This window comes from Gigantopelta aegis, chromosome 4, assembly GCF_016097555.1.
Source record: "Gigantopelta aegis isolate Gae_Host chromosome 4, Gae_host_genome, whole genome shotgun sequence".
In the NCBI taxonomy this organism is placed as follows: domain Eukaryota; kingdom Metazoa; phylum Mollusca; class Gastropoda; order Neomphalida; family Peltospiridae; genus Gigantopelta; species Gigantopelta aegis.
In genome coordinates this window covers 89,221,177-89,249,085 of record NC_054702.1, presented here as the reverse complement: position 1 = coordinate 89,249,085, position 27,909 = coordinate 89,221,177, and the positions used below count along the sequence as shown (strand labels likewise).

At 33.2% G+C, this 27,909-nt stretch overlaps 1 protein-coding gene across 1 annotated transcript; it reads left to right on the top strand.

Moving 5' to 3' along the window:
- Window positions 1–77: 77 nt before the first annotated feature.
- LOC121371357 (digestive organ expansion factor homolog) lies at window positions 78–27,909 on the top strand. The gene is made up of 21 exons (XM_041497182.1): window positions 78–398; window positions 3,379–3,433; window positions 4,089–4,191; window positions 5,817–6,182; window positions 6,831–6,922; window positions 7,674–7,766; window positions 8,577–8,646; window positions 10,682–10,734; window positions 11,246–11,331; window positions 12,393–12,455; window positions 12,875–12,989; window positions 13,912–13,993; window positions 16,393–16,549; window positions 16,976–17,072; window positions 17,446–17,531; window positions 18,478–18,560; window positions 19,363–19,439; window positions 20,360–20,431; window positions 24,682–24,806; window positions 25,829–25,927; window positions 26,340–27,909. Exons 1-21 carry the CDS (start codon window positions 271–273, stop codon window positions 26,587–26,589), a joined length of 2,352 nt encoding a protein of 783 aa, XP_041353116.1. The 5' UTR covers window positions 78–270; the 3' UTR covers window positions 26,590–27,909.

Below are 27,909 nucleotides of genomic sequence, written 5' to 3'. Positions count from 1 at the left end.
ATGGACGATATATTCCGAACAAAGACCGAAAATATGCAGCACGTGGTGAAGATAACACAATCTGGTCAAACTGAGTTCAGTCAGAAAAGAAAAACGTTCACTAGACTGGTTTATGCGCTTCACGTTAAACCAAATAACAACGTCAGTGACCATCCAAATATTTCGCGAACGTTAGTGACGCTCGCTGACGCTGAACACGGAATAGTACTTTAATTATTTTTAGGAAAGGAAAAAGAAGCGGTACAAAACATTGTGGCAAATGTAGCAAAAATGGGTTTTAGGGGAAAAAGAGGTGGTGGTCGTTTTCGAGGGAAAAAAAGAGGAACTATTTCAAATGTATCACAAGCACAAAGACATCATTTTCGTCAATTTGGTGAATGTCACCCATCGGAAATACGGTAAATCTTGGTAGTATCGTATGTTGTCAGTTTAAAAGTACCACAGTCATTTCGTACCACCATAAATTGAAACCCATGCCAGTCAGTTTTCCCACCCCACCCCTAGTTTGACCAGTTCGTCCTATTCAGTTTTGCACCCAGTCATCTCACCCCCCATCTTACATTTTCATGATTTTGTTAGTTCACCCCAACTCAACTGTGTCATGTGTGGTTGCCTCCTGGGCACTTCCCCAATAGCCTATTAGGCCTACCATTGGGCTATTTCTTGTTCCAGCCAGTTCACCACCACTGGTAGGTAGCCTGAGTACTCTGATGTTCGACAGCTAGACAGACATTTGTCTCGGCCATCATAAAGGGATGGGGGGGGGGGGGGCACCATGCTGTTGGGTTGTTTCCTAAAGTGTGTGTATTAGTGCTTATTATGTGAAATAATCATTATCAGCAAACTTGACAATTATCAATGTAATGGTAATCAGCACCAAACATGGGGTTATTGTATTAGAGTGGAAATATTTTCCTGCCTGATGGTTAGCCCGAATACTCTGAGTAACAGTGTGATACCTGTCCAAATGTCCGTCTATTAATAGCTCTCTTACCATCAGAGTACTCAGGGCTACCCAATGGTAGACAGTAATTCCATGTTTTAGCTATCAGAGTTATCTCTGGCTGAGAGAGCAATTATAACTGTCTAAATTACTGTCTAGCTTTTGAACGATAGAGTACTCCGGCTACACTGGTAGGCTAACCTGGCTATATCAAATGCTGGATGGTACCACTGTACTCAGTGATTAAACTTATTCCGGTTAAAGTTGGCTGAAGCAGGGTCGTAGCTAGCATTCGGAAAGCATTATAGAAACTTAAAGAAAATTCTCTTCTTAACCGTTTAAGCAGTTTTAGACTATTAACCACTCATTTGCCCCCTGAAACAAAAAATGCCAGCTATGGCCCTGTGAAATCTACAGGTCTACACTTATGTACCAGGACAGGATGATGCAATTTAACTGGCATAGGGTAAATAACTGACTGAAGACAGAAAATATAGACATATGGTCTAATTTGGTATATTATTTATTAACATGGTACATTAATTATAATATCGCAATCACTTGAATCAGTAAGTAAGTGGAAAAGACTAAACATGGAAGAAAACCAAGGCTTCTACAATTTTTATGAAATCCACTTGCCATGAGATCAGTAATTTTTTTTATTTACTAGCCACGATTAAAAATCCACTAACCCGACTTTACTTTAAAGTAAATACAATTTTACTAATGGTAATAATCAGATATGTCACCTAAAGAGGGAGATATAGCTTAAAACACTAAGATTGAGGAGGTAGGAATGCCCAGGGCCAGGATATTCATATTTACAAAATAGACTTAAATGCAGAATTTGATATGTTTTTTCACTAGCCATCGGGCATGGTAATAGTAGTTATTTACTAGCCCAACATTGAATATCACTAGCCACGGGAGTGGGGCTACCATAATCTAGAAGCCCTGAAAACTGTCGGTGACCGAAATAACAACAAAAAACTAAAACATGCACTGAATGATAATTATAAGCTTATAAAATAATGTATGTTAGTAATGGAAATATTTTAAACAGCCACAATCACATTTTGTTACATGCATAATGTACAGTGACTTCACCGAACAGCAAATGGAATTTTTGGCTATCTCACCAGTGGCGAAATTGCTTGGGTGAGATAGACCGGCGGCGAGATCGACCTATTTTGTGGAAGGGCTATCTTGTCTGTGGGAAGGTGCGTTAGAAAAGATCCCTTGCTACTAATGGAAAAAATAGAGAATTTTCAACTAGTATTTTATACCAGCACTACCACCCTCAAGTGAAGCTACATTCTGGAGCTATGGGCCATGGGCAGTTGAATTTTGTTCTAAATGAATTTTAATTTTCTACTAAATATGGTCTCCACAAGTACTCAGGCACAGGTTGAGTCTAGCAAAACTTGAGTCCGTTCAAAGGACTCGAATATCCATACAAGGTGGAATACAATGATCAATGTATGACAATAATTTCAGCAATAGATATCAGCGATATAAGTTACATAATAATATATGATCATGTGCTAGTTTCTCGTTTTAAACTGGCCATTCGTCCATCACAACACTGCACATATCAACCGGTTTTTAAATGCAATACAATGACATGATTTGGTATCAATGTTCAGCACTGGAATTAAGATGCATAATGCTATTTTTCTTTATTCCTTAATCTCATCATCATCTGGTCTGGGTCGAGTTTGACCCACAAGTCCCAATATTTTGGATTCAGGAAGGCCCTACTACTAAATGACATTAATCTAGTGGTATAGCCTGAAAACAATATCCCAAGAATGATTTACTAACTTTAATTTTCACATGGACATGGAACACTGGTAAAAAAAAATCTTGGATAAACCTTGAATATTATGGCTGTCAGTGATCACATGACTTATTTTATCTTAGAAACAAGTATTGTTTTCATAATTGTGGTTTCTTTTTATTGTTGTTCAAGAATACACCCCCCAATCTGCAACTGGGGGTGAACAGGGTTGGGTTTTTTTTGGGGGGGGGGGGGGGGGGGGGTGGTTTTAGGGGGGGAACGGGTAATGTGTTGGGAGTGCGAGCTCTGGCATATTTTTAGGGCGACCTGACCTGGCAGTTGAAAAGTCAAGCATTCACGGAAAAGGAAGTCTTGCCTCCATATTTATCCTTTATTATTTACTAGGTTTAATATGGAAAACAAACTGCACCTTAAAAATATCTGACAAAGTAGCAAACAGATTTAATTTTAAGCACCATTTACACTTAAACGATTGGTTGGTAAAAGTTGATGGTTTCATGATCTAAAAATTCCATCTGACCCTCATCTCTAAGTCTCTTTATTTCAGAGGAAAACATCCAATAGCCAGTAATAAATAAATCAATATGCTCTAGTGGTGTCATTAAATAAAACACACTTTAACTTTTTATTTCAGAGGAGAAGTGAAAAAATACACAAAAGTTGAGGACTCTGTTGCTGCACCTACAGCAGTAAGTGTTGTACTGTTTTCCTTTGTAACAAACATACATACTAACTCAGATCTTTGACAGTACAACCAAATGTTACTTTGAATGAAGCCAGGGCTAGCTCTGGGTGAGCAGAACATTTTGCCAAATTATTTTTAAACTTTTAAAAATGTAGAAAATCATAATTATTTTCTAACAAAGTATCAATTACCCAGAGCTCATCCTGTCAGTTGCTAATTTTCATACAAAGTGGCTACAAAATTTAAGTTTTGGCTAATAAAATGTTCTTTAAATTAGCCACTTTTGAATGATTTTTAAGGAAATTCTCTACATGTGTGAAAATTTGTTAAACCAAAATTATTTCCAGTGTGAACCTTGATTACTGCATGATTTATATTTCCTAATGTGAAATTTTAAGTTATTTGAAAATTGATTAAAAAAAAATCTGTCTTCCCTGGCAAAGGTTACATACACCTAAAAGAGCAGTTAATCACAGACCAATATTAAAGTTTAATCGTACATCATTTTTATTTAAAAGTTGAAAATAAAAAATTCTACCTTGAATATCATTGGAGTTGAAATGTAAAAAATATTTTATTACAATTTATTTGTTAATTCTTTTAATTATTAAAACTAGTATAACATGCATGCAATCGCACTTGTTATTGCCTCATTACAGAAAGTTGAACCTGTACTTGAAAGTTCTTCTGAGAGTGAGGAGGAAACGTCATATCAACAACTAATATCTTCTATTGGCCAGACAGCCAAGGATCATTTTGAATGTAGGATTTATGATTTCCTTTTTATGTAGTTTTTCTTCCATCTGCTGTGTATGACTGGAATTAAATATTAATTGTGGGATCTGTAAGTGCCAAATTTAAATACCTATAGTCCGTCCCACGGGGAACACATTTTTTCATACTATGGAATTTACTACACGTTATTTATTTATGATCCATTTGTTTTCTAAATTGCACACAAAAATAGTACATTTTTTTTACTTTCAAAACACTTTTTTACTTTTCTTTTTACGTCAAACCAAACTGAAATTATTTACAAAAAATATTGTTGTAGGAGGATGGGACGGACTATAGATATATAATTTGTATCGTAAAATACTGTAAAACATGTATTATTCACATGTTTGTAAGTTTTGCGTTTTCATATTTTTAATTTAACCGCGAAAATTACACTTAAGCGAATAGGCTTAATTACGAAAAGAAAACCCCCCAAAAGAAGACAAATGCAACACAGTTCACATGCTTCTCACTCAGTAGTGCTTTCTATTTTTAACTGGCCAATCAAAATAAGGGACACTAACTGTTTTGTAAAGTTCCGATAAATGTTAATCACAAGACCATAGCTTTTTTCAGTATTGGCCTACAGGAACAAAACAGTTGAAATATTTTTAATAAATAGCACAAGTGTTTGTCTTTATTTCTTCACACTGCTGGAGTGTTGATTGAACTACATCTGTGATTACAAATTCATTAATAATATGCACAGGGTATATGTTACTGTATATATATTACATGTACCAATTTGTTAATTTTTTTTATTTAAATGCCATAAAATGCATGATAGCTATTATGAGAAATAAAATGTTTCTCAACTTTCTGTCAATTTTCATTTATTAATGTTTAAAACTGTCAACTGGATGAGTGCCTTTGTTGTTATTGCTATTTTATTATCTTTTACTAGTATATATACCATCTACTGACTGAAGTAGTAAAGAATATGCCCACCCATAAAGTTTTACTTTGAGAGAACATCTAATTGGTTGCCTGCTCCATGATATATCAAATCATTTGCAGAAAGTAACACTACATATAATGATTTCTATTAATGATACTTACATTTATTATATAACATTTAGTGAAATATCTGAAAATATCAGTGAAATAAAAGTGTTCTCAGTGACGATAACACATTTTTTTTAGAGTGAAAATTTCACTATTTCATTCTGAAATGTGTATTCGTCACTGTTGAAAGTGTTATCTTCACTGTAAGAAAGCCGGAACTATTTTGCTGGGGGCATTTTAAAAATAAAGGTAAATTGCCAAAAGCCATATAATAAATAGAAAATTTAATATTTTTTGTCAAATATGATTTATATTTCATCTCGTGAAGTTTGCATTCATATCACACTCATCGTGCAGGCTTTGACAAAAAACATGAAATATCCTCTGTATCAAACACCATAATTAATGTAGTAACAACAGTCTGTTCATTATTATAACTTTTTATTTATTTAATTTTTTTTAAGAGTAGAATACTACACTTGTGTACAATGAATACCATTTATGTCATATCATATCCAACTTGTTTAGAAATGTTATGAAACAGCTGGTTGTAAAATAACGTGCATAATAGTCATTCATGTACAATTCACTATTTCTCTCTATAGCATCAGGAGAAGATGCTGATAGTGGTGCACAGTCAGGTGATGATGATATTGGTGATGAGGATGATGTAGAGGATGATGATGATGATGTAGCAGATGATGATGGAAGTGATGTACACGAAGATGGAAGTAATGTGGATAGTAACTTGGATGAAGATGATGTTGATGAGGATATTGATCATGGAAGTGAACTGGAAGATGCTAGTAAATCAGACTCCAGTAGTGATGGGGAAGAAAATGACAGAGATGAACAAAAGAAAACTGTTAAGTTACTAAGAACAAAAAGAAAAAGAAAGTTATCTGAATGTGTTTCGAGTTCTGAAGGGGAGGAAGACAAGGACAACCCAGAGATATGTTTAAAAGAATCAGGTAATATGTAGATTGGTGTCTACCGATAGCAGAATTCATACGGGTCATGGAAATCCTGGAAATTTATCAAATTTGTAAATATAATTTTCCAAGCCTGGAAAGTCGTGGAATTTTGAGTTGGGTCATGGAAAATGAAAACTGGTTAATAAATTTTTTTCCCCATTTGAAATAAGAGGAGAGCAGCAATTTGCAATAAAGAACAACCTATAATATAGAATTGCAAGAAAATCCTTTTAACGAAAAGGTAATGAAAAATGACTTTAAAAATTATGATTCACTATTTTTATTATTGGCCATTTCATCCATTTTTAAACCTCTATGATCGATTTGGAAAGTGTGCAGATAATAAAAAGATGTGCCTATGTGGATAGCACGAGGACCATTTACCACCGTTGTAAGGCTGACATTCAAATGTCCGCTATCAAATAACAATGTTATGTATGTTTCATTATAGAAATATTTTATTCCATTTCTCACCATCATATAGCAATTATGGAAAGAAGATTTTAAAATTGTTAAATAAATGTACGTATATTAAAAAATTATGTCTTTCAAGTTAGGTAATCATTATTTACTGTGATCATTATTATTTACAAATACTGTAATTGCAAGTTCATCTGCAGAACATTTAATATTTTCTCCATACAGATCCATTCAGTATTCACTTTGAGAGAGATCTTGCTGAGGATGTTGCAGAAGAACTAAGTGACAAAATGAAATGGGAGAAGGAGGAGATAATGGTACCATGAATGTGTGATTTATGATTGGTTTTGTTCTGTATCTTTTACCTCAATACTCTAAAGGCTTCACAGGTTTTGTGTATAGTGTTTGTAAATAGCTTTGTACATATTTTGGTTTAAAACATTTAAGTGTCATACGGTCTCCCTGTTGCAAATCTTTAGAGCCTTCCACCAACCCAGCGAGCCCTGCCATGTGCCTCTAGTAGAACAGAAGATACACTAAATGTTTTGTATGACACCATGGAAAAGATCGCTATTCAAGACTGTGCTTTCCCAGGATTTTGAGATATATGTAGACTATGTCATTTTGAAGAATCAATGTAATTTGTGCAAATAATGTTTACGAGCTGTGCAGGCTCGTATGCTAGCTAAGCTAGAGAGTCTTGTATGATTTTTGCGACTCTCTGTCTCCCAGACTCTCAAAATCGCATACTGATCTGTAGATTTTTGTAACAGTTCAGGACTCAAACTAGTAAGAATTTTGGTTGAGCCAATTTTCAGATAAACAGATTGTTTGTTTTAAAATTATTCAATAGTGGGTAATTTAAAGACATTTTATTAGCCAAATACTACTGTTGTATAAAAATTAGCTAATTTGGCAATGGACAGGGTGAGCACTGTAGTTGTAACTTGTTCCTCATTTCAACTGCTTCGTCAATTGATTATAAACAACTGGTGTTATTATTATTTGTTATTAAACACTTTTTTCCAATGTTAATCACATTAACTGAATACATTCTTTCTCTTGTAGATGCCAGGTATTGGTAAAGCTTTTCTGCAGCGGCTAAAGCCCGACCTACTTCCAAAGTCTGATGTGTCTGAAAAGAATTTAGAAAAATTAAATGTATGTAGCCTAAATATTAACACCAATGTGATGAGTGTTTACACAAAAACATTTTTATGATAAAAGAAGTAAAAGTGCCAAAAGAGTATCGTGACTAGATGTATAAACAGTTGGATTCTGTTAAGTAGACACATTTACTGTTCCAGTTTCATTCAGTGATACACATGCATCATTCCATACACGGGGCTGGATGTAGCCCAGTGGTACAGCGCTCGCTCGATGCGCTGTCAGTGTAGGATAAATCCCTGCTGGTGGGTCCATTGGACTGTTTCTTGTTCCAGCTAGTGCACCACGACTGGTATATCAAAGGCTGTGGTATGTACTACCCTGTCTGTGGGATGGTGCATATAAAAGATCCCTTGCTGCTAATAAAAAAGGTAGCCCATGAAGTGGCGACAGTGGGTTTCCTATCTCAATATCTGTGTGGTCCTTAATCATATGTCTGAGTGCGTCATTAAATAAAACATTTATTTATTTATTTCAGTTCATACAAGAAAGACTAGTTTTTAGTAAATGGCTTAGATATTTGTTTAGATATTTTTCAAATGTTATAGGTCACAAATAATATCTAATTGTTGATTAAAACATTTAAAGTTCAGATGTATATTAAAATAAATTCAGATTCATTTACAGTATGACTATGTAACTGAACTAATATTGAAATGTGCAGATAGTAAGTGGGCTTTTCAAAATACCATCTTTATGTTTTGTCAATGTTTAATTTACATAAAAATTTATCATCTGTTCCCACCATTACACGTGACAGACAGAAATTACTATTATTAATTTTCATTAAAATTATCTGAACAGGTCAAACAGAGATTGTGTGCTCAAGTTCAAGAGACTAACCGTACACTATGTCAAATGGACGAGTCTGGTGGTAAGTTTGATTATTGGGGTAAAGTTGCCCAAAAGAATTCACTTGCACTCAGATTTAACTAACTGAAACTTGATTTTTGTTTTTAATGAAAGCAAAGAGGGAAGGGTGATTTCCCTTGTGCTATGAAAAAAATAAAAGAAATGGAAGAAATAAATTTGACAGAAGGAACAGATGTTTTGCATTCTTATGTGTAACTGGTAAAATATGTGGATCCAGACTTCTATTTATATCTAGCGATATATAACAATTAACCTGTCAATAGGGTTTAAGATGGACTAGTGTTAATTTGGCAAATTTGATAAGAAAATATGTAGTAAAATTCAGATTTCAATTAGCGAAATAGCCAAAAGAGCAGATGATTTTCAAATAACTTTTTGGCAACTTAATAGTGAAAAGTATTCACCAAATTCAAGTTTAATTAGCATTTAGTAACTTGGCTAATGACCACTTAACCTTTGGCCATATGCCATAATAAACTAAATTACTTAATATTGTTTCATCTTTATATATTTAATGGTCATTGTTTTAATTGTCATAAAGACTGTCAACTTTTTATTATCAATGAGTTCTGAAACATAAATTGCATTTACAGTGTACCCTCGATTTATTGCCCCCAATTTAACGCCAACCCCACCTACCGCCAAGTTCTTTTCAAGTACTATTTGTATCTCTGTTTAATTCCCTCGATTTACTGCCACCCTCGCCATCCACCAAAGTCCTCTTTGAACCAAACTCTATTTAGTTATTATAATCCCCTCAATAATACCACAAACAGTGTGGTCAGAAGTTAATCATAGGGCTTTAATCAACCTGGTGATTGGTGAAAATCTAACACTGATGACCACTGGTAGTGTACAGTAAATGTGCTTTGTGTTATTGACCCTTGCGTGTGCTGTAACCTCACCGTGGTGCAGGGGTGTAAACATTCTCTTTGAGAATGGCCAATACAGCACAAATTGAAGTTTAGAGTAAAATTCGGTGTCCGTAAAATTCTGTGATATTTGTATTTGTATTGTTGCACAGTTCTTTACACTGTTTTTGTTTAAACCTTGAATTTTTGTATTGATGTTGATCATCACTTTATTTATTTGCATTACCATGGTTTGACACCCAGTGGCCGATGTATTTTTCGTGCTGGGGTGTCGTTAAACATTCATTCATTCATTCATTGTGTTATTGAGTGGCAATTAGCAACAATAGCTTTGGGTAGTCACAGTATTCATGCCCAATTAGAGCTCACGGGACAGAACAAACGACAGTCTAACTATTGAATTTATACAGAGGTTGTTTCCCAAGAGCCTCACGCAGAGTTGCTTGAAGCACCAGCCAATGAAATGACAGCATTACGGGATCTCGGTGGTGATGTAATACACAGGTTTTTTTTTTATCAACTATTAACTGCAAATGGACTTTGATGCGTTTGTCAATGTTGATAAAGAGGTTGAGACATTTGCCAGTCTCAGTGATGAGCAGATTGTTGAAAGTGTCAAGATAAGTTATGAAAAAACATGCGATAACCAGGAAAAAGAGTGTGACACTGAACTGGAGCCAATTCCATCAGTGGCCATGCAGTGCCCGGGATGCCATTAAAGCATAAAATGTTTGTGTTGTAGAAAGAAATCAATATTCTGACTTGCCATGTTTATAAATACACAAAATATTTGATAATTTCTTACCTGATTGTTATTTTAATTTTATTTTTGTTACTACCCAAGGCACCCTCACTATACTGCCAAAACCATATAACGCCAAAATTGCATTGGTACATTAGTTGACGTTAAATTGAGGTTATACTGTACTACTTGACCACTAATTTTATTGTAATCTGGATTTCTGTGTAGACTGGCACAATCACAGAGACGCCATATAACCGTAATAAAATGTGTTACGTGCATTGTTAAATAAACAATCACAGAGACCTGTTCAGTGACAATAGCTTAAAACCTGTCTAATCTAATGCTTTGTCTATACTAGCACATTTTGTCAGTCACACATGAATCTGGTATTTTTTTTAAAAACTTTTTTTAAATTTCAGGTAAATTATCTACTTTACAGCTATCAATGTTCAGAGTACTGAATACTTACCAGGTAATTAAGTATACAAATTGTTTTTGACTGTAGGTCATTGTAGTTACTGTAGTCTACTTATTAAATTTTCTTCACATTAGAGGGTTTTTGTTTTGCTTGTGTTGCTTAGTTTACTAGAAATAAAAGTCCTGGAAAAAATAATACATGTACACAATTTTAAGTAAATTGTTGGTAAACAGTAACATGTTTTTGTATTTATTGTTCAGACAGTTTTACAGTTATTGACATATGTATTTTAGGTCAGTTATGATAAAATTTATTTAATTAAATTATAATTAAATGCACTTTCTTTGATGAAGATATATAATTATTTTTGATGTAGTGACATTTTGCTTTAACAATGGTTTGAATGTTATTAATAGTATTCATTTATTCCATGCATAATAGAAAAGTTGTGAAATTTTTTAAATTTGTTAATATGAATGAAATAATGCCTTTTGTTATGAGCTATTATGAAAATCAATAACCAATAATGTGAAACATGGTTATGCTATTGTATTTTCTTTTCCAGGATGTACAGTTTCCATTCAGAGATCTTGTGAATGGAGAAAAGCTGCGATTAGTTTACTGTCTACACGCCCTAAACCATGTCCTCAAGTATAACAACAAATTTCATTTATAATTAATATTAGAATTATATTTTTTCATTCATGCCATGGGTGTAGGAAGCAAGGAGAGGAAGGGGAGCACAACCCACCCCCAACTCTAAAGATAAATCATTGGCCTACTAGATGAAAATTAAGTTTAATCTGTAATTGTTCCAGTCATATCCAGTTGCTGTCATCTTCTGACACCTACATGTATGCATGACAATGCAAACATAGACTAGCTGGGACCATTTTAAAAGAAATGTATAAACTATTCAGTTAACTATACTGTAGAATTTATCGAATTTCTTAAATATTAAATTGCTGTTTTGTTTCCTAATATCGGTATTTGTGCATTTTGTAACTTGGGATAAATAGAATGCTTCATAGAGTTACCCCTCCTTGTATGGCATTTGGTTAATAAGTGATTTTTTCACAATACCAGTATTGGTAGTACTAAACCAAATAACTTCCGGCTGGGTCAAAGTTCGAGGTGCACCGAACTTTTGATAGAGAAGTGAACACCACAAGTCCTGTGATTGGTTATAAATGTGAGTGTGTTGGTTGTAAAAAATAATAGTTTCATCTGGGTAAAAAAAATGTGCAATTTTATTTCATCTAGTACCAATGTGTCAAGTAGCCTTGTGCTTGAAACATGTATGGGGTATCTGTAAAAAAAAGTACTCGAATTTTGTGCGAAACTAGTGTAGTCATAGACGCTACCCGTTATCTCAGAAACTAGCAGCTTGACCCCCATTTTTTTCCGATTCACTTTAAGTGTAAGGGGTGGTAGTATTTATATCCGTGGCGTTTATGTCGGTTGATACGTTGCAGGTAGGAGTTTTAGCCACATATGTTACTATTGTCGTCTATGGGATTTGATTTGGTAGTATACACCCTATAAGATGTTTTGCTTTGCCTTCCACAATGCAAGTTGATTAAATTTATACCACTTCATAGTGTTAGATAATGTTTTTTATAAATGTGGAAAGCAGACAAATTGACATTTTTATGGCAATCCTGTTGGAGTGTTACTAGTAGATTAATACTAATTAGCTCTTTTTTTTCCAGGTCCAGAAGTCGTATAATAGCTCATAATGCCAAATTAAAGACAAAGCAAACATCAGGGGATGAGTAAGTTACGTTTTATGTACATACCAAAAAGGGCTTGTTTGTCAGAATTTATCAGACCATACATATTCATAATTTTTATTTGCTGTATATTTTAGAAGTGTCTTATGGACTCATTTAAAATTTTAAAGCTTCTTTTGTAATTTCTTGTATTCATATTAGTTAATTTTGAAAACTGAAATTGGTTAGTTTCTGCTATTGAAATTAGTTAATTTCTAACAATAAAGTTCTTTTCCTTCTTTAAAATGAGTGAATGTCTACTGTTGAAGTTAATATAGTGTTGTAATTCATTATACCTTTGAATTTCATTTTTAGTTTGGAAGTTAAAATGTTGATATCCAATATACAACTAGATGCAATGTATCAGTCTGCTGTGTTATGTTTGTAACCACTTAAAGATGTCATCCATTTGTTTGTTTCAGAGATTACCGAGACCAGGGCCTCACACGACCCAAAGTTTTGATTGTTCTGCCGTTCAGACAGTCAGCGCTCAAAGTGGTCGACATTCTTACAGACTTGATCAAAGACCAAGGCAAAGTATGAACATGTAGAAGCTCATAATGAATTATATATTATTTATATGCTTTGATCTTGAAATAGGGGTTCTGTGATTAGCACAAATCAAATGAACGGAAATTCTTTTGGGGTTAACCTGTCTATGTACTCATCTTTGACCCATGTGTGTGTGTGTGTGTGTGTCTGTGTGTATGTATGTATGTATGTATGTAGGATTAGTATGTTTTGCATTTGGGTGCTGTTTAAAGGCGAAGGTTGCATGCCGTATACCTTAAAATGGAACACATTTAAATTACATGATTCTGATTCTTTAAGGGGAGTTTATTTTAATTCCACGGACCCCCAACTCTAAGGACATGATTTAATTTGTATACAACATTACTTAATTCTCAGATTATGCAGTGTTATTGGCGATACTGCACAGACGTTATTGTTTTGTGTAATGGCTAATGAAATCAAAAAATCCCTTTTTAATCCAAGTGTCCCTTTTTCTCTCTGCTCTAGATTACATCTCATTCTTCCTGCTAACCCATTTTTCAATTTCTTTTGCAAACCACATCCTAGTTCTTGTTTGTTTCACCAGCCACAACAACTGCTTATCCACACTTTTGTCATTTCATATTATTTTGTGTTGTTGGCTTAGTCTTATACTTTCACATCTGGCTTTGTAAAGATATACCTGCAGTTATCTTAAGTATTCCACAACCAGTGAAAGAAAGCAAACATTAATGTAGTTGATTTAAAAAAATAGAAAACAAATAATACCAGCTTTATGTCAGTGACTTCAAAGACTTCATTTAAGGAAATAATTTTCATTTGTTTGCTCTAAAAGCATATTCAGACTGGGTTATTGGTAAAATTAGAGTGGGAATCTGTTATTATTCTTGGTTCATAAAGGTCATTTTATCTTGTGTGTTCATATGTGACTATACTGAAATTATAGGTAACAGTCAGCAGTAGAAAGCGGTTTAAGTCTGAGTATGGAGCTGAAAATGATGAAGATTTCAGAAAGGGACTAAAACCAGGTAGCTACATTTTGAGGGCTTTTAATATTACTATATTGTATTGTTCTGTTAATGTTTTTGTTCAAGAAAATGGGTCTAAGATATCATAACTGTTAATTTATCTTGGAGGAAAAATGGCTGACAAAAATGTGAGTTGATTAATTGGTTACATTAAACTTTACTTTTGAGGTTGGTTTCATTTACTGCTATTGAGGTTATTTTCATTTACTGACTTGTAACATGCCAACTGCGGAGACAAACAAAAATTGTGTGAGAGAATTTTCGGTTTGGGGAAAAAGTTTGCGAAAGATTTTTTTCAATCTCGATTTTTAGAACCAAACGTGTGCGACCAGTTTTGTTCAGTTGATGTGTGAATAAACGTTGTTTGCATGTCCACGTGGCCAGTCTACTATTCAGTAGCGTACTGCCAGCTGCTTGTTGTAAAGCTAGAAAACGCGACTAAATAAAATGAAATACTGTTTAAGACATGTTGCATTGTTGATACTAAATGTTTGATTACTATCGACTACAAGTTTTATTTTTTATTAGTCATGTTTTGTCATACCGGTTAATGTTATAAATCTAGGTCACATGGTTGAGTTCATTTCCATGAAGTTGGTGAGGAATACATATTGTTTCTCACTTATGAATATACAATCATTATTAGTTAAAACTTTCTTCATTTATAGATTATATTTCAAACATATTAAATGGCGAAATTATAATTCATTTGTGCTATATCTACGGATATAATACTAACGCCGACATGATACATCCCTCCGCCCCTTGCACAGAAATGCAAAACTTGAAACCGGTGTGAAACTGAAAAAGGTTTTTTTCCCCACTTGTGAAAGAATGTCACACGCCAGTGTTTTGATAGCAATAACATAAAGATGTTTCCTTTGTCTTTATGTTGGGTGACTGGCTATAACCTTGAGTTGGACACCATACTAATTATGAATAGTATTCAGTTATATATCATACCGGGAAGTTAGGAGGGTAGTTACAAAACGAGGTCATGGCGTAGGGTATGATCAAGAGTTGCACACTTTTTTTCATAAAATAAAACAGCCAGTCTGGCCATTTTGTTTCTTTAAAATATGATTTTTCTATTATATATACAACAATACATCTATTACCAAAGAGATTAAAGATACATGCCCACAGGCCTGTGGCATTGGAACAATATCTGGAGGGGGTAGCACAGTCTCTGGTGGGATTATTGAGTTTTATCTTTATATAAAGCAGAAAAGAAAAAAGATAACCAAAATAAGAACAGAAAATCTAATGTTTATAAATTTATAATGTTGGTAAAATTAATGTCAGTGACACGGAAAGAAGGAAGTGTGTGGGAGACAATTGTTAAAGAACTTTAGAGGGGTGAGTATTGTCATCGTTACAAAACATAACGTGGGCAGGGTTACCAAAAAAAGTCCAATCTTACATTATGTAAATGTTTAAAAAAAAATTGTAATAAAAACAAAAGGGCATTGGGTCCTGTTCTGGACCTCATTTATTCCAGCATTTTGCATGCATATCTTGAAAGCTCAGATACTGAATGATATAAGTTGTTAGGCTATTAAATATGTAAACATTATGTACCGGTACTTACATTTCACACTTGGTGCAAAAATATATGTATAGTGTATATCTTAGTCCGGTGAATCTTTTTGGGAACATATATATTGGATCAAAATTCACTTGATTCTTTCAAATTACAGAGAAACATACAATTTATATCATTCTCTGATGCATACGAAAAGTAAAATTGTCTCTTTTGTGATATACCATTCGTGATGCACCAACTTAATGAGCCCATCAACTGGGATCAACCCTAGACTGACAGCACATCATACAAGTGCTTTACTACTGGGCTACAGGCAGCCCTAAACATCAGCAGCATTTCATTATTAGATTACAAGACGTGAACTGAATAATAAGTACATTTTAGCATATACTATATTATCATAAAGAACGAGATTAAAAAAAAAATCTTTTGACTGAAATGCCAATATGTTACTGGCGAATATATATTTAGATTGGCGAAAGAAATTGAAGATTGGCGAAGTTTTTGGCAAACAAAAATAGCAACCCAGGGCTAGCCCTGGTTTTATCTGAAAGTTCATCTATCATATAACACTTCAAACTGATACACAGAGCAGCATGTTTTAACAATAAATATGATGAAATGGTGCATTACAACTATTTTAAACCACCTTTATATATATATATATATATATATATATATATATATATATATATATATATATATATATATATATATATATATATATATATATATATATATATATATATATATATATTTGTGTGTGTGTGTGTGTGTGTGTGTGTGTGATTTTAGCCAGCATGGCATTTGATTCAATAATCTGTACACTGTTTCATGATTTTATGTTTTCTAGAGGACTACGAAGCCACGTTCACTGGAAACAATGATGATCATTTCCGGATAGGAATCAGTGTGTCTAAAAAATCTCTGAAGCTGTATTCTCCATTCTACTCCTCGGATATCATCCTGGCTTCACCGCTGGGGCTTCGCACAGTCATTGGGGCTGAAGGGTCTGTACAGTTAAACTTCGGTATCTCTCTAATCTTGAGAACCCAGGAAGTCAAGAAATTGTTCTTTAGCATAACTTTTCCCAATATCTCAAGTTTATTGGACGGCTTCCTTCAATATAAAAATAACGATATTTGACTGAAAATAATTTAGTGTTCATAAAAACAAAAAATGCTGTGTTCTTTGATAATTATTGAACTTGGCATTTACTAAAGTGTTATGTGATATATATAACAAAAATTAATACTAGTAATTTAAATAAATATTAAAGAACGCATTTCTTTTAGATGAACACACAGATTTACACGCAAGATACTGTATTGATATTTTATTAAAAAAAAATATTGGAAACAATTTCACATCATGAAAAATACTATTTGCATAATTTATAATTGTTTTAAATATTTCCTGTTCATATTTCATTGCAGAGAGAAAGATCGAGATTATGACTTTCTTTCTTCAATAGAGATTCTAATCCTGGATCAAGCAGACATTTTTCTTATGCAGAACTGGGACCATATTTTAGTAAGTTCTTATTGTATGTTATTTCATAACTTAATAATCTTTGGTGTTGCCTGCTTGTCATACACATTTCTGATGATTGTATTAAAAAATGTGAATACTCAAAAATGCAGCAACATCGTTCTTTATCGATCTTGGTTGAAGCAGACCAGAGGGACGAAATATTCATTTTTGGAAAGACATCTCATCAATATTGTAATGTTTAATCATCAGTAAAAGTGGCCAAATTAAAGGTCACAGAATAATTTTATATATTTATATATGTACATGAATTATGGGATGTGGAGTGTGATTTTATATAGAACATAATAAAAAAATAAAAAAAAGTATTTATTTATATTTTTGTCTTTATCTGAACCATAATATTCTTTTGTAGCATACATTCAACCATCTTCATCTTCAACCAAAGGAATCCCATGGAGTTGACTTCTCACGTGTGCGAATGTGGACGCTAAATGGATGGTGAGAATTTTAGCAAAACTATATCATACCTTTTATATATATATATTTTTTTATTCCAGGCTGCTTTTGTAATGACTTTCAAATCTAACATGTTCTAGACATATATGTATTCTGTTATTTCTCTTTATTACCCCAGCAGTCACTCATAAAAGGGGAAATATTTTCCATATTTTCTCAGTGGGAAATATTCTGCATTGGTCTAACGAACAATACTATTGGACAATTTGATGCTTACAAACCAATGACCTTGTCGGTACTAAATATGAAGTCATCACGATTTGGCAAACACAGAACATGACGTCATGTAGTGTAAAGAGTTTGTGTTTATGGCTGTGTGTTTTTGGTGTTAAACTTACAACAAAATATCATTTTAAAGCAATTCCTTATAGATTTTGTAGCGGAATAAAGAGAACTTTTGTTTTTGAAAATTATCTATGAATGTGATTAAATTACAAAGTTATAGCAATTCTCAGAACAGTGCGTAAAGTGGTTTACATCATTTCTATACAGGTTGGTCATCATGCATGTGCGTCGAAAATAAAGGCTTTTAGAGAAAATATAGCTGAGGTAATAAATAGAATAACAAACTCGGTACCAATTATTATCAAATTTATGTCCCTCGTGAAATAATTTTCATTTGTCACTCACTAAAGCTCGTGACAACTTAAAATTATTTTACTCAGGACATAAATTTGATAATAACTGGAAACTCGTTTATTATCCTCTATATAATTTTAGAGATACATCCCTTTTTGGTCAATCTAGCTATTATTGATACAGTTTTGTTTATTAATTAATTTTAAAATGTTAAGAATTAATAATAACTAATATGTTGAGTGGGTTGTTTTATATTTTTTAGCATAATAGTCCTATGAAAATAGGTTTGAGTTAAAGATTTCACTATTAGTATGACTGTTAATATTATATATTTTTAATTGTTATTTAGGTCCAGGTTCTACCGACAGACTATTAGTTTGAGCTCGGTGTTTTGTCCCGAGATCAATGCTGTTTTCAACAAACACTGCTACAGTATCCTTCAGTGTGATTCACTGTTATTGTCTTGTCTGTTCAGTCTTTGTATTGCCTTTAAGAAGTAAAAAGGCGATATATAGGTGGTGGCAGTGACGTCAACTTTTGCGTTAAAGGAAAGGAAGGAAATGTTTTATTTAACGACGCACTACTTTTATGTTAAAGTTTCACATTTATATCAGTTGCTCACAAACTGTAAGTCCTAGGTCAATGAAACTTGGTTTATAGTTGTTCATCATATCATTTTCTTTTGTACCATAAGAAAACCAGATTGACTTTTAGCTAATTTTGATATATTATCTCCCTTGTGCAAGTTTTATAAAACCAAATCGGTGTTCTAGCCAAAATTTCGACAGGGCAGGGTGCTTAATTTATAGGGCATTTTTAACACAAATGTCACATTTTTAGGCAAGTGCTGGATATGATACAATGTTTGACATTCCAAAAATAACATACATTTATTTATAGACATAGTAGCACAAATTATTATTTCATTATTGTTTCTGTTTAATTTAATGGCCACATAATGGTTTCTGAACCCAAATTTATTATTCATAATATTTATAATAGTATATATGATTATTTTATTAATGCACTAAATATAAATAAAAATAGTGCTCCAAGACTCCAGTATTTCTAATGTCTGATATCACTGTCAGCAAACTATTTTAGAGCAATAAAGATGATTGTGTCATTTTGTTTGTTCTGCATGATGAAGCTAAACATGTATCTTGTTGTCTGTGTTAATATTATATGTAATATATACAGCAATATGAACACAGTTTTCTTTAACACTGTTCAGATTATGCAGGTAAAATTCAGTTCATCCGCAAGCCAGAAAATGGTGCCATCTGCCAGATCATAGCTCAGTTGCCACAGGTAATGTTTTTACAGATATTCACGTGTACCTGATATGTGACCATTTGACATATTCATATCACGGTTATGCATTTATTAAAATTATTTGGGGGCGGGACGTAGCCCAGTGGTACGGCCTCGCTTGATGTGCAGTCGGTCTAGGATCGATCCCCGTCGGTATACCCATTAGGCTATTTCTCGTTCCAACATTTCCTTCCTTCCTTTATTAAAATTATCTTGAAGTTGAAGTTTATTAAGTTCAATTATTGGCAACACAGGTCTACATTTTATGGACAACTGTACCCACTGAGATTTAATCTCTGTAATCAAGCCTAAATCATGCTAGATCTACTCTATATTAATAGAGTAATTTATTTTGGGGAAGCCAGCATTTTTGGTGCGTGCTTAAAATGTTTTATGCTCGAAGTGAAATAAATTCATGTGGAAGACCCAAATGTTGGTTCTTCATTTAATTTTACTTTAGGTTTAAAATTTGTTTTTTTTAAAAACTTAGTTGAATTAGTTTAAATGAGAATGAATAAAGATAGTATTTTCTGTAATTAATGTGGAGATAACAGGTGTAATGTCATTAAAAAAGCTGTTAGAGCGCTCACATGAGGTACTTGCGTCATAGGATCAAATGACCTCAGTGAACCCATTCTCTGATTGGGTTTTCCTCATCAGCCAGTGCACCATAACTGGTATATCTAAGTCATGGCATGTACTGTCCTGTCTGAGGAAGTGCATGAAAAAGATGCCTTGTTGCTAATGCAAATGGAAAAATGTAGCATATTTCCTCTTAAGACTTGAAGTAATAAAAAAGTAATTATTTGACATCCATATGCCGATGATTAATAGATCAATGTGGTTCTAGTTAAACAAACTTTTTAAAAATGCTTTATAATATTTTATTTCTTCTAATTGTTGGTATTGGTTTTCAGATTTTTCACAGACTGGAATGTTCCAGTTACAATCAGCTGTCTGACACCAAATTTAACTTCTTCATCAAGAAGGTATGTCTTTGTAGAAAGCACAACATAGTTTATCAAGTCTGTAGTAAGTTATTAAGAAACAGACCATGTATTTTACATGTCAGAAAATGTAATAAAAAGACAGTTTTACATTTCATGTTCATTGTCTTTAGTAATTCATATTTCCTACTATTTTGATTACCGCATATCTTCGCCTGTAAGTCGATCTCGGCTATAAGTCGAGTCCCTAATTTCAAGCCCTGAAAACTTATTTTTTTGACCCGTTTATAAGTCGACCCATGAAAAATAACTTATAAATATTGAAGTATTTCTTATTTTCAGCACATGAGAACAGTAATGTACAATATTTGAACAAAAGAAAATTATTTTACAAACTTCGGTTTTCACGTTTTGTACATCGCAAACAAGTAACAGCATCAAAACGAAATATTTCCTTAGTAGATAGTGAAAGCTGTTTGGCTGTTACCGTATGGCACTGTACAGCATGGTTTTGTGCACAGACAACAACTTTATTTATAAACACTGACAACAGATAACTACAATAAAACTGAAAGTATCAGTTAATCACATGTTTTGCCGCCATATTAATACATGTAAGGAGGATAACTCTGGAAAGTACACTGGATTTTATGTATGTCCCTATTGCTCTAGTGAACTGCAGATATCAGTCTAAGCTGTTTTAAGGTTGCACTATACCAATTAATTTCCGGCTGGGTCGAAGTTCGAGGTGTACCGAACTTTTGATAGAGAAGTTAACACCACAAGTCCTGTGATTGGTTATAAATGTGAGTGTGTTGGTTGTAAAAAAAATTAGTTTCATCTGGGCTAAAAATGTATGCAATTTTATTTGATGTAGTACCACCGTGTCAAGTAGCCTTGTGCTTGGAACATGTATGGGGTACCTGTAAAAAAAAGTACTAAAATTTTGTGCGAAACTAGGGGTGTTGCAGAAACATCTGGTTATACCGAAAATGAGCCATGAAAGGTACCATTTTCTGCAGTTAATACTTTGAGGTAGGGGTTGTAGTACTGATATTTATGGGTCACAGTTTGGTTGATATATTGCATATAGTGTTTTTAAACACAAACGTTAACATGGTCGCCTATGGGATTTGAATTGGTATAGTCCAACCTATAGCACATATTCAGTGCATAATAAAAAAGATTATGATTTTTGTGATTTAATTAAATTAAACTACACTATTTGATTAATTAGCCGTCACTCGGCCATGCAAGTTCACAATGACCTTGACCTTGACAATAATTACTGTACATAGCTCTGAATGGAGTTTGAACAAAAATTAGCACTGAGGAAAAGTTGGTTTTGGCCTATAATTCATACTATACAGATTTGAATGTTCTTATTTACATGGTGTTTGACTTGACATATACAACTGCTCTTAAATATGTTAATATATCTAGGCAGTCTGAACTTAGATTTTAATAGCAATTTATTTTTATATTAAAAATAACATGTGCCAATATTGGGATAATGTCTTTAACTTCTATAAACATAGTTAATGTTTCATGTGTGTACTTCTGATAGCTTAACTTTTTAAAGACCTTGATTTTTATTGTCCTTTTGGCATATTTATAGGGTGCTAAGTCATATTTTAGACAAATTTGTAGTTTTAGGGGAAACATTTTTTTACTTTGAAGAATTTTTTTACCAAAGCCATAATTAAAAATTTTGTCACTATTGTGTCTTCTGTTCTCATTTATACATAACAATAAGCTTGTTAAACATATCTTTAGGTCTCCAGATCAAATCTTTTTTTAAAATAATCACTTAGTTTGCTCCCATGAAGTGTATTTTAAGTGTATACTAGATTTGGAACCAATTTTTCCAGATTTGATTATCTACCTTGGTGTAATTTGATGATTTATTTTATTGTTAATGCTGTATTATCCAATGTTAATAGCTAAATGATATGCTGGATTACAGATTGTAGGAATACATCCAATATACATATTGTATTGATCTGGATTAGAAAATAATGCAATAAAATAGATGTTCGGGTAATTATGTCACTTAAAAACAGGTTTTTTTTAGTAATGAATCAAAAATAAATATGCGAAAGCTGCATGATAATTCCAGATATTACAAATTTTTAAAACCTCCAACTACAGTAGGGTATACATAAAAAATATAGTCAGGAATATTGGTGGCTGCCAATGGTTTTGATGGTCCAATTTGAAAATCTGCATAGCTGATGGATTTGAAATTCCCGCACATGGTAACTTGAAGATGCCCACACTCAGCATACAGGATTTTCTTCCAACAGTGATGTGCAGGACATTAAGTCATTACTTCATACAGATGCAGTCATGTTGGTTTTTCCTTCCTCAGACATTGTATTTTTTTAATACTGATATTTCTTTGATGTGCCTATTGAGGTCTTCATAATCAAGGGGTCAGTCAAGTACATGTGTTTCAATGGAATAAGTTTAAGGAGTTGAGGTACTCTGAATAGCCATGCTGTCTCTACATATATAGCTGAGCACACACACACATCTGACAATAAATATCTTCAGGAGTATTATTTTTAAAAAAATTATTTTTTCAAATATGACATATTGCATTTGTACAAAACTGTACAAAATACATGTGTTTTGTGAGGTGTACATTAAATTAGGTTGCACTGTAGAAACAACAGTTTCAGTGAGGTTGTCAGTTTATGTCAGAAGACACCAGATCCTGGTTGTCATAAAAACACATGATTCACCACCTTTTGAAACATGTATGTTATCAGTATAGGTTGCACTATACCAATTAATTTCCGGCTGGGTCGAAGTTCGAGGTGTACCGAACTTTTGATAGAGAAGTTAACACCACAAGTCCTGTGATTGGTTATAAATGTGAGTGTGTTGGTTGTAAAAAAAATTAGTTTCATCTGGGCTAAAAATGTATGCAATTTTATTTGATGTAGTACCACCGTGTCAAGTAGCCTTGTGCTTGGAACATGTATGGGGTACCTGTAAAAAAAAGTACTAAAATTTTGTGCGAAACTAGGGGTGTTGCAGAAACATCTGGTTATACCGAAAATGAGCCATGAAAGGTACCATTTTCTGCAGTTAATACTTTGAGGTAGGGGTTGTAGTACTGATATTTATGGGTCACAGTTTGGTTGATATATTGCATATAGTGTTTTTAAACACAAACGTTAACATGGTCGCCTATGGGATTTGAATTGGTATAGTCCAACCTTAAGGGAAAGCTCAGTAATATTCATGAAGTTAATCACCGACAAAACATTGTTTGAACAACCATTAATGCCAGTGACCAGATTTCAAAATAAATTCAGGCAACAGGTAGTTAGTATTGTTTACATTTTTGCTATTAGTGATGACTGTTATTTGAACTAAGTGGACTGTTCTCTTGGTATGTGAGCGAGATCGCATGCCTTTTTGCATAACCAAAACCGTTCTAATGCTAAAAAAAAAAGGTTATAAAAAATAAATGTGTCAAATTAACATATTTGAGTATAAATACAGGGCATACTTCAACAATAAAACTTGTAAAATAATCCCCAAAACGGTAATATTTTTGAGTGAAATTTTTTCACCCTCTTATAAGTCGACCCCCAAGTTATAAAATAATTTTTGGGTAAAAAAAATTCGACTTATAGGCGAAGATATACGGTACCTTAGTGACTTAATAAAAAAAAATTTTTTGTTCCAACCAGTGCACCGCAACTGATCAAAGGCTGTGGTATGTGCTTTCCTATCTGTGGGAAAGTGCATATAAGAGATCCGTTTCTGCATTAAAAAAAGGTGGTGGGTTTCCTCTGTTGACTACAAGTCAGAATTAACAAATGTTTGACATCCAATAGCTGATGATTAATATATCAGTGTGCTCTAGTGGTGTCATTAACTTCTTTTTTATGTTTTAATAGATTAATAGAAAGTTGATTTTCTAATTAGAATGGATAACTTGCAGTCTTTGCCATGAGTACAATCAAGGCGAGCTGCAGATCACTCTAGGTGAGCAATCACACAAGGGTTCAAATAAAATGCACTTTTCAGGCAAATGTAGAGGAGAGCCTTGTGTGATCTGTGTTATGAAAAAACTGTTTGGTTTAGCTTGATAACTGGTGGAATTAATATAACTGATTTTGACAGTTAATTTGATAATGTGTTTTATCAAATACAAATTTGAAATTATGGATATGGATTGTATTTCAACACAACTTGTGATTTGGATTTTTTAGATCTCTATAATAATTGTTTATTATAATTGCAGACCTGTTGTTAAATGTTACTTTTTTCAGTTACTGCCTCATCATAAGGACCCTGTGATGTCCCAGACATTTGTATTCCTCCCATCCTACTTCGACTTCGTGCGAGTCAGAAACTACTTCAAGAAGGAAGATGTCAATTTTGTGCATCTTAATGAGTAGGAATAATTTCTGTAAATGTTACTTAAAATAAAATTGGAGTACAAAAATAATTTATTTTTAATTACAATTTAAATTAAAGAGTGATGGACAGAGTATATAATTGTATGTTAAAGTGAAGAATCTGTTTACAATAATTTATGTAATAATTATGGTAATGCTAATCAAAGACAGTTTGAGCTGGATGTAGGTCAGTGTTAAAGCACCTGCCCAAGATGCTCTAGGTTGTTGGATCGACCCCCCAGAGTGCTGTCTTGTCTTTGGTAAAGTGCATATGAAAGATTCTGCAATGCAGTCAGTAGAGTGCTTTCCTGAAGAACTTTGGTTTAAGATCGAACCATCTCGACAAACTCATTTGATTTTCCCATTTCAGCCAATACCTCATGACTGGTATATCACAGACTGTGGTGTGTGCTATACTGTCTTTGTGGAAAATGCATTTAAAGATCATTTACTTCTAATGAAAGAATGGAATACGTGTCAGAATTACCAAATGTTTGATACCCAATAGCCAATGATTAATTAATAAGTGTGCTCTAATGGTGTTGTTAAACAGAGTAAATAAACTTTGTTAAAGATTCCTTACAGCTATACAGGAGTAGCCTATGTGATACCAGTATCAAACTAACCATGTTAGATGCCAAATAACCATAATTTAAAAATATCCATATTTTAGATTCCAAGTAGCCATAATTTAAAAATATCCATATCTTAGATTCCAAGTAGCCATAATTTAAAAATGGGCTGAGATATTCCTTTCCCTTTTCTTTCTACAAGTAGTTTATAAACTGATATTTTTTAGTGCATGCAACTGCCTCTCTAAAAAGAGATACAATAGTCTATATCAGTACAAGTATTGTGATATATTCATTGAATAATTACCAATGTTAAAACAATCCATGTCATAGTTTTATTATACACATAATGTAGTTTTTGAGTTGAACAAATTTCATGAGCCAGTACAGTGACTCTTTTTTTTGAGGTTGTTCCTATAAATGTTTTCTGTTATGCTTGGTTTTAGATATGCATCAGACAAAGGAATCACTCGTGCTCGATGTGATTTCTACCATGGGAAGGCTCACTTCATGCTCTATACCGAGCGACTGCATTTCTACAGAAGGTAATGCTATATTGTTAAAGTGTCAAACACTAGTTTTTAAAGACAGTGGCATATTTTTCACTATTAGAGCCATTTTTTTTAATAATTCAATTAACATTACCTTTATTTTATTGTTTACATTATGCATTTCCATACATTGGAAATGTATCTAGTCATCCTGGTGTTTCTGATACCACGAAATGCATTATTCATATTTTTAAGAATGCACATACCTCTGAGGAGTAATGGTTATGGAGATGAGCTCTAGTCGTCATTGTAAGTTCATTTTCCTGTTTCAACATCACAGACTCTTTGTTTCACTCTATTATAAGTGTATCCAAATGTATTACAGATTTGTAGAGTAATCATACTTTGTGTCTATTTTTATGGGTCTACGACTAAAAATACATTGTCTTTTATGTTTGTCTTTCAGATTTAAGATTCGTGGTATAAAGCATCTGATATTTTATGGCCTTCCTCAGTACCCACACTTCTATTATGAACTGTGCAACATGATCAAGGACCCGAAACGTCGGACAGACTGTGACAATGCAACCTGCACTGTGATGTACTCGAAGTATGATGCCCAGCGACTGGCAGAAGTTGTGGGTTCAAACAGAGCGTCACTGATGCTGAACTCAGAGAAATTGGTTCACATGTTTGTCACTGGAGAAGATGATTGATGCTTCCTGTGCATTCAGATCTTGGTTCTTAATGTATCAAGGTAAAAAAAAAAAAAAACCCAGAAAAACTCAAACTCACCTCATTCCGAATGATATTCAATGAGAATAAGCACATTTCATAACATGTGATGTCCTGTCTGTAGACATGTATAAAACACTCCCTGGCTACTAATTGGAAGGCATAGCCTTTGTGGCAGAAGCTGGTTTCTTTACTAATGCTTTAGACCAGTTATTATAATTATCTATGATGATATTAAACATTTGGTTTATTTCCTTATCAAAAGGGGAAAGATTCTGTATCAACAGCCATAGTGTGCTATGGGAAAATGCATATAAATATTCCCTTCCTTTGAAATAAAAATAAGAAAGTAGCTTATACTATATACTGTTGTAATGAATGCTAAGGAGTTGTTGATGATAACAATTCAGTTTGTACATATTGCAGGTTGCTCAAAATGTAATTAAAATCAAAAGTTAGTAAGAAGTGAGGTTACGGTTTAAAAAATTAAAATTGCTATTATGTATATTAAATATATGTCACATTATTATTACCAAGTGAAATATTTTATAGCAGAATTCATGTGTAAAAATATTTATTATTGTAAATAGCTTTATTTCATTAATAAAATAATTAGGATTTTAGGTCACCTGTTGTTTTTCTTTGTATTATTTTTTCATACAACACCAATGGGCATTCATTCATAGCCATGGAAATAAAAATTATAATCATGAATTGGTGCAAAGTACAGTTGATCAATTTAATGCTTACAAACAAATGACTTTGCCGGTACTAAATATGACATTTGGCAAACATAGACAATGATGTTACATAGTCTAAAGTGTTTGTATTTACACCTCTCAGTTTTTAAGTTTTAAATTTAAAATAAAATGCTCTTTTAATACAGTTCATTGAAGAATAAACCAAACTTTCCTTTTTGATAATTATTTGCATTTGTGAATAAGAGTTATAGTTATACTCAGTTTTGTGAAGTTTTTATTAAAATTTAGTCAGGTACTCATATGGGTAACAAAAATGTAGGTTTTTAATACTAGGAAGCTGAGGTAATAATACTGAAAGCCAAAAGAAACTATACACATGGTTTTTGGCTTAGCAGACTCTGCAGAGCGAGTTTATTCTAGTAGCACTGCTACGGGCCCTGCAGTGATGTGTACATTTATGTTCCCCGATCCCCGAGGGGGTTGCAAAATATATATCTTGGGAAGGGGCCTCGCTATTATTTGTGCTACAGGCCCCGCGAATCTTTAAACCGGCTCTGAAACCGTGTCAGATATTTGAGTGTAAATAAATGATAAAAACCT

Coding starts and splice junctions, on each gene's coding strand:
- LOC121371357 (XM_041497182.1), top strand. CDS start 271: ATGGGTTTTAGGGGAAAAAGAGGTGGTGGTCGTTTTCGAGGGAAAAAA. Junction 399..3,378: donor TGTCACCCATCGGAAATACG/GTAAATCTTGGT, acceptor TTTTTATTTCAG/AGGAGAAGTGAAAAAATACA. Junction 18,561..19,362: donor TTTCAACAAACACTGCTACA/GTATCCTTCAGT, acceptor AACACTGTTCAG/ATTATGCAGGTAAAATTCAG.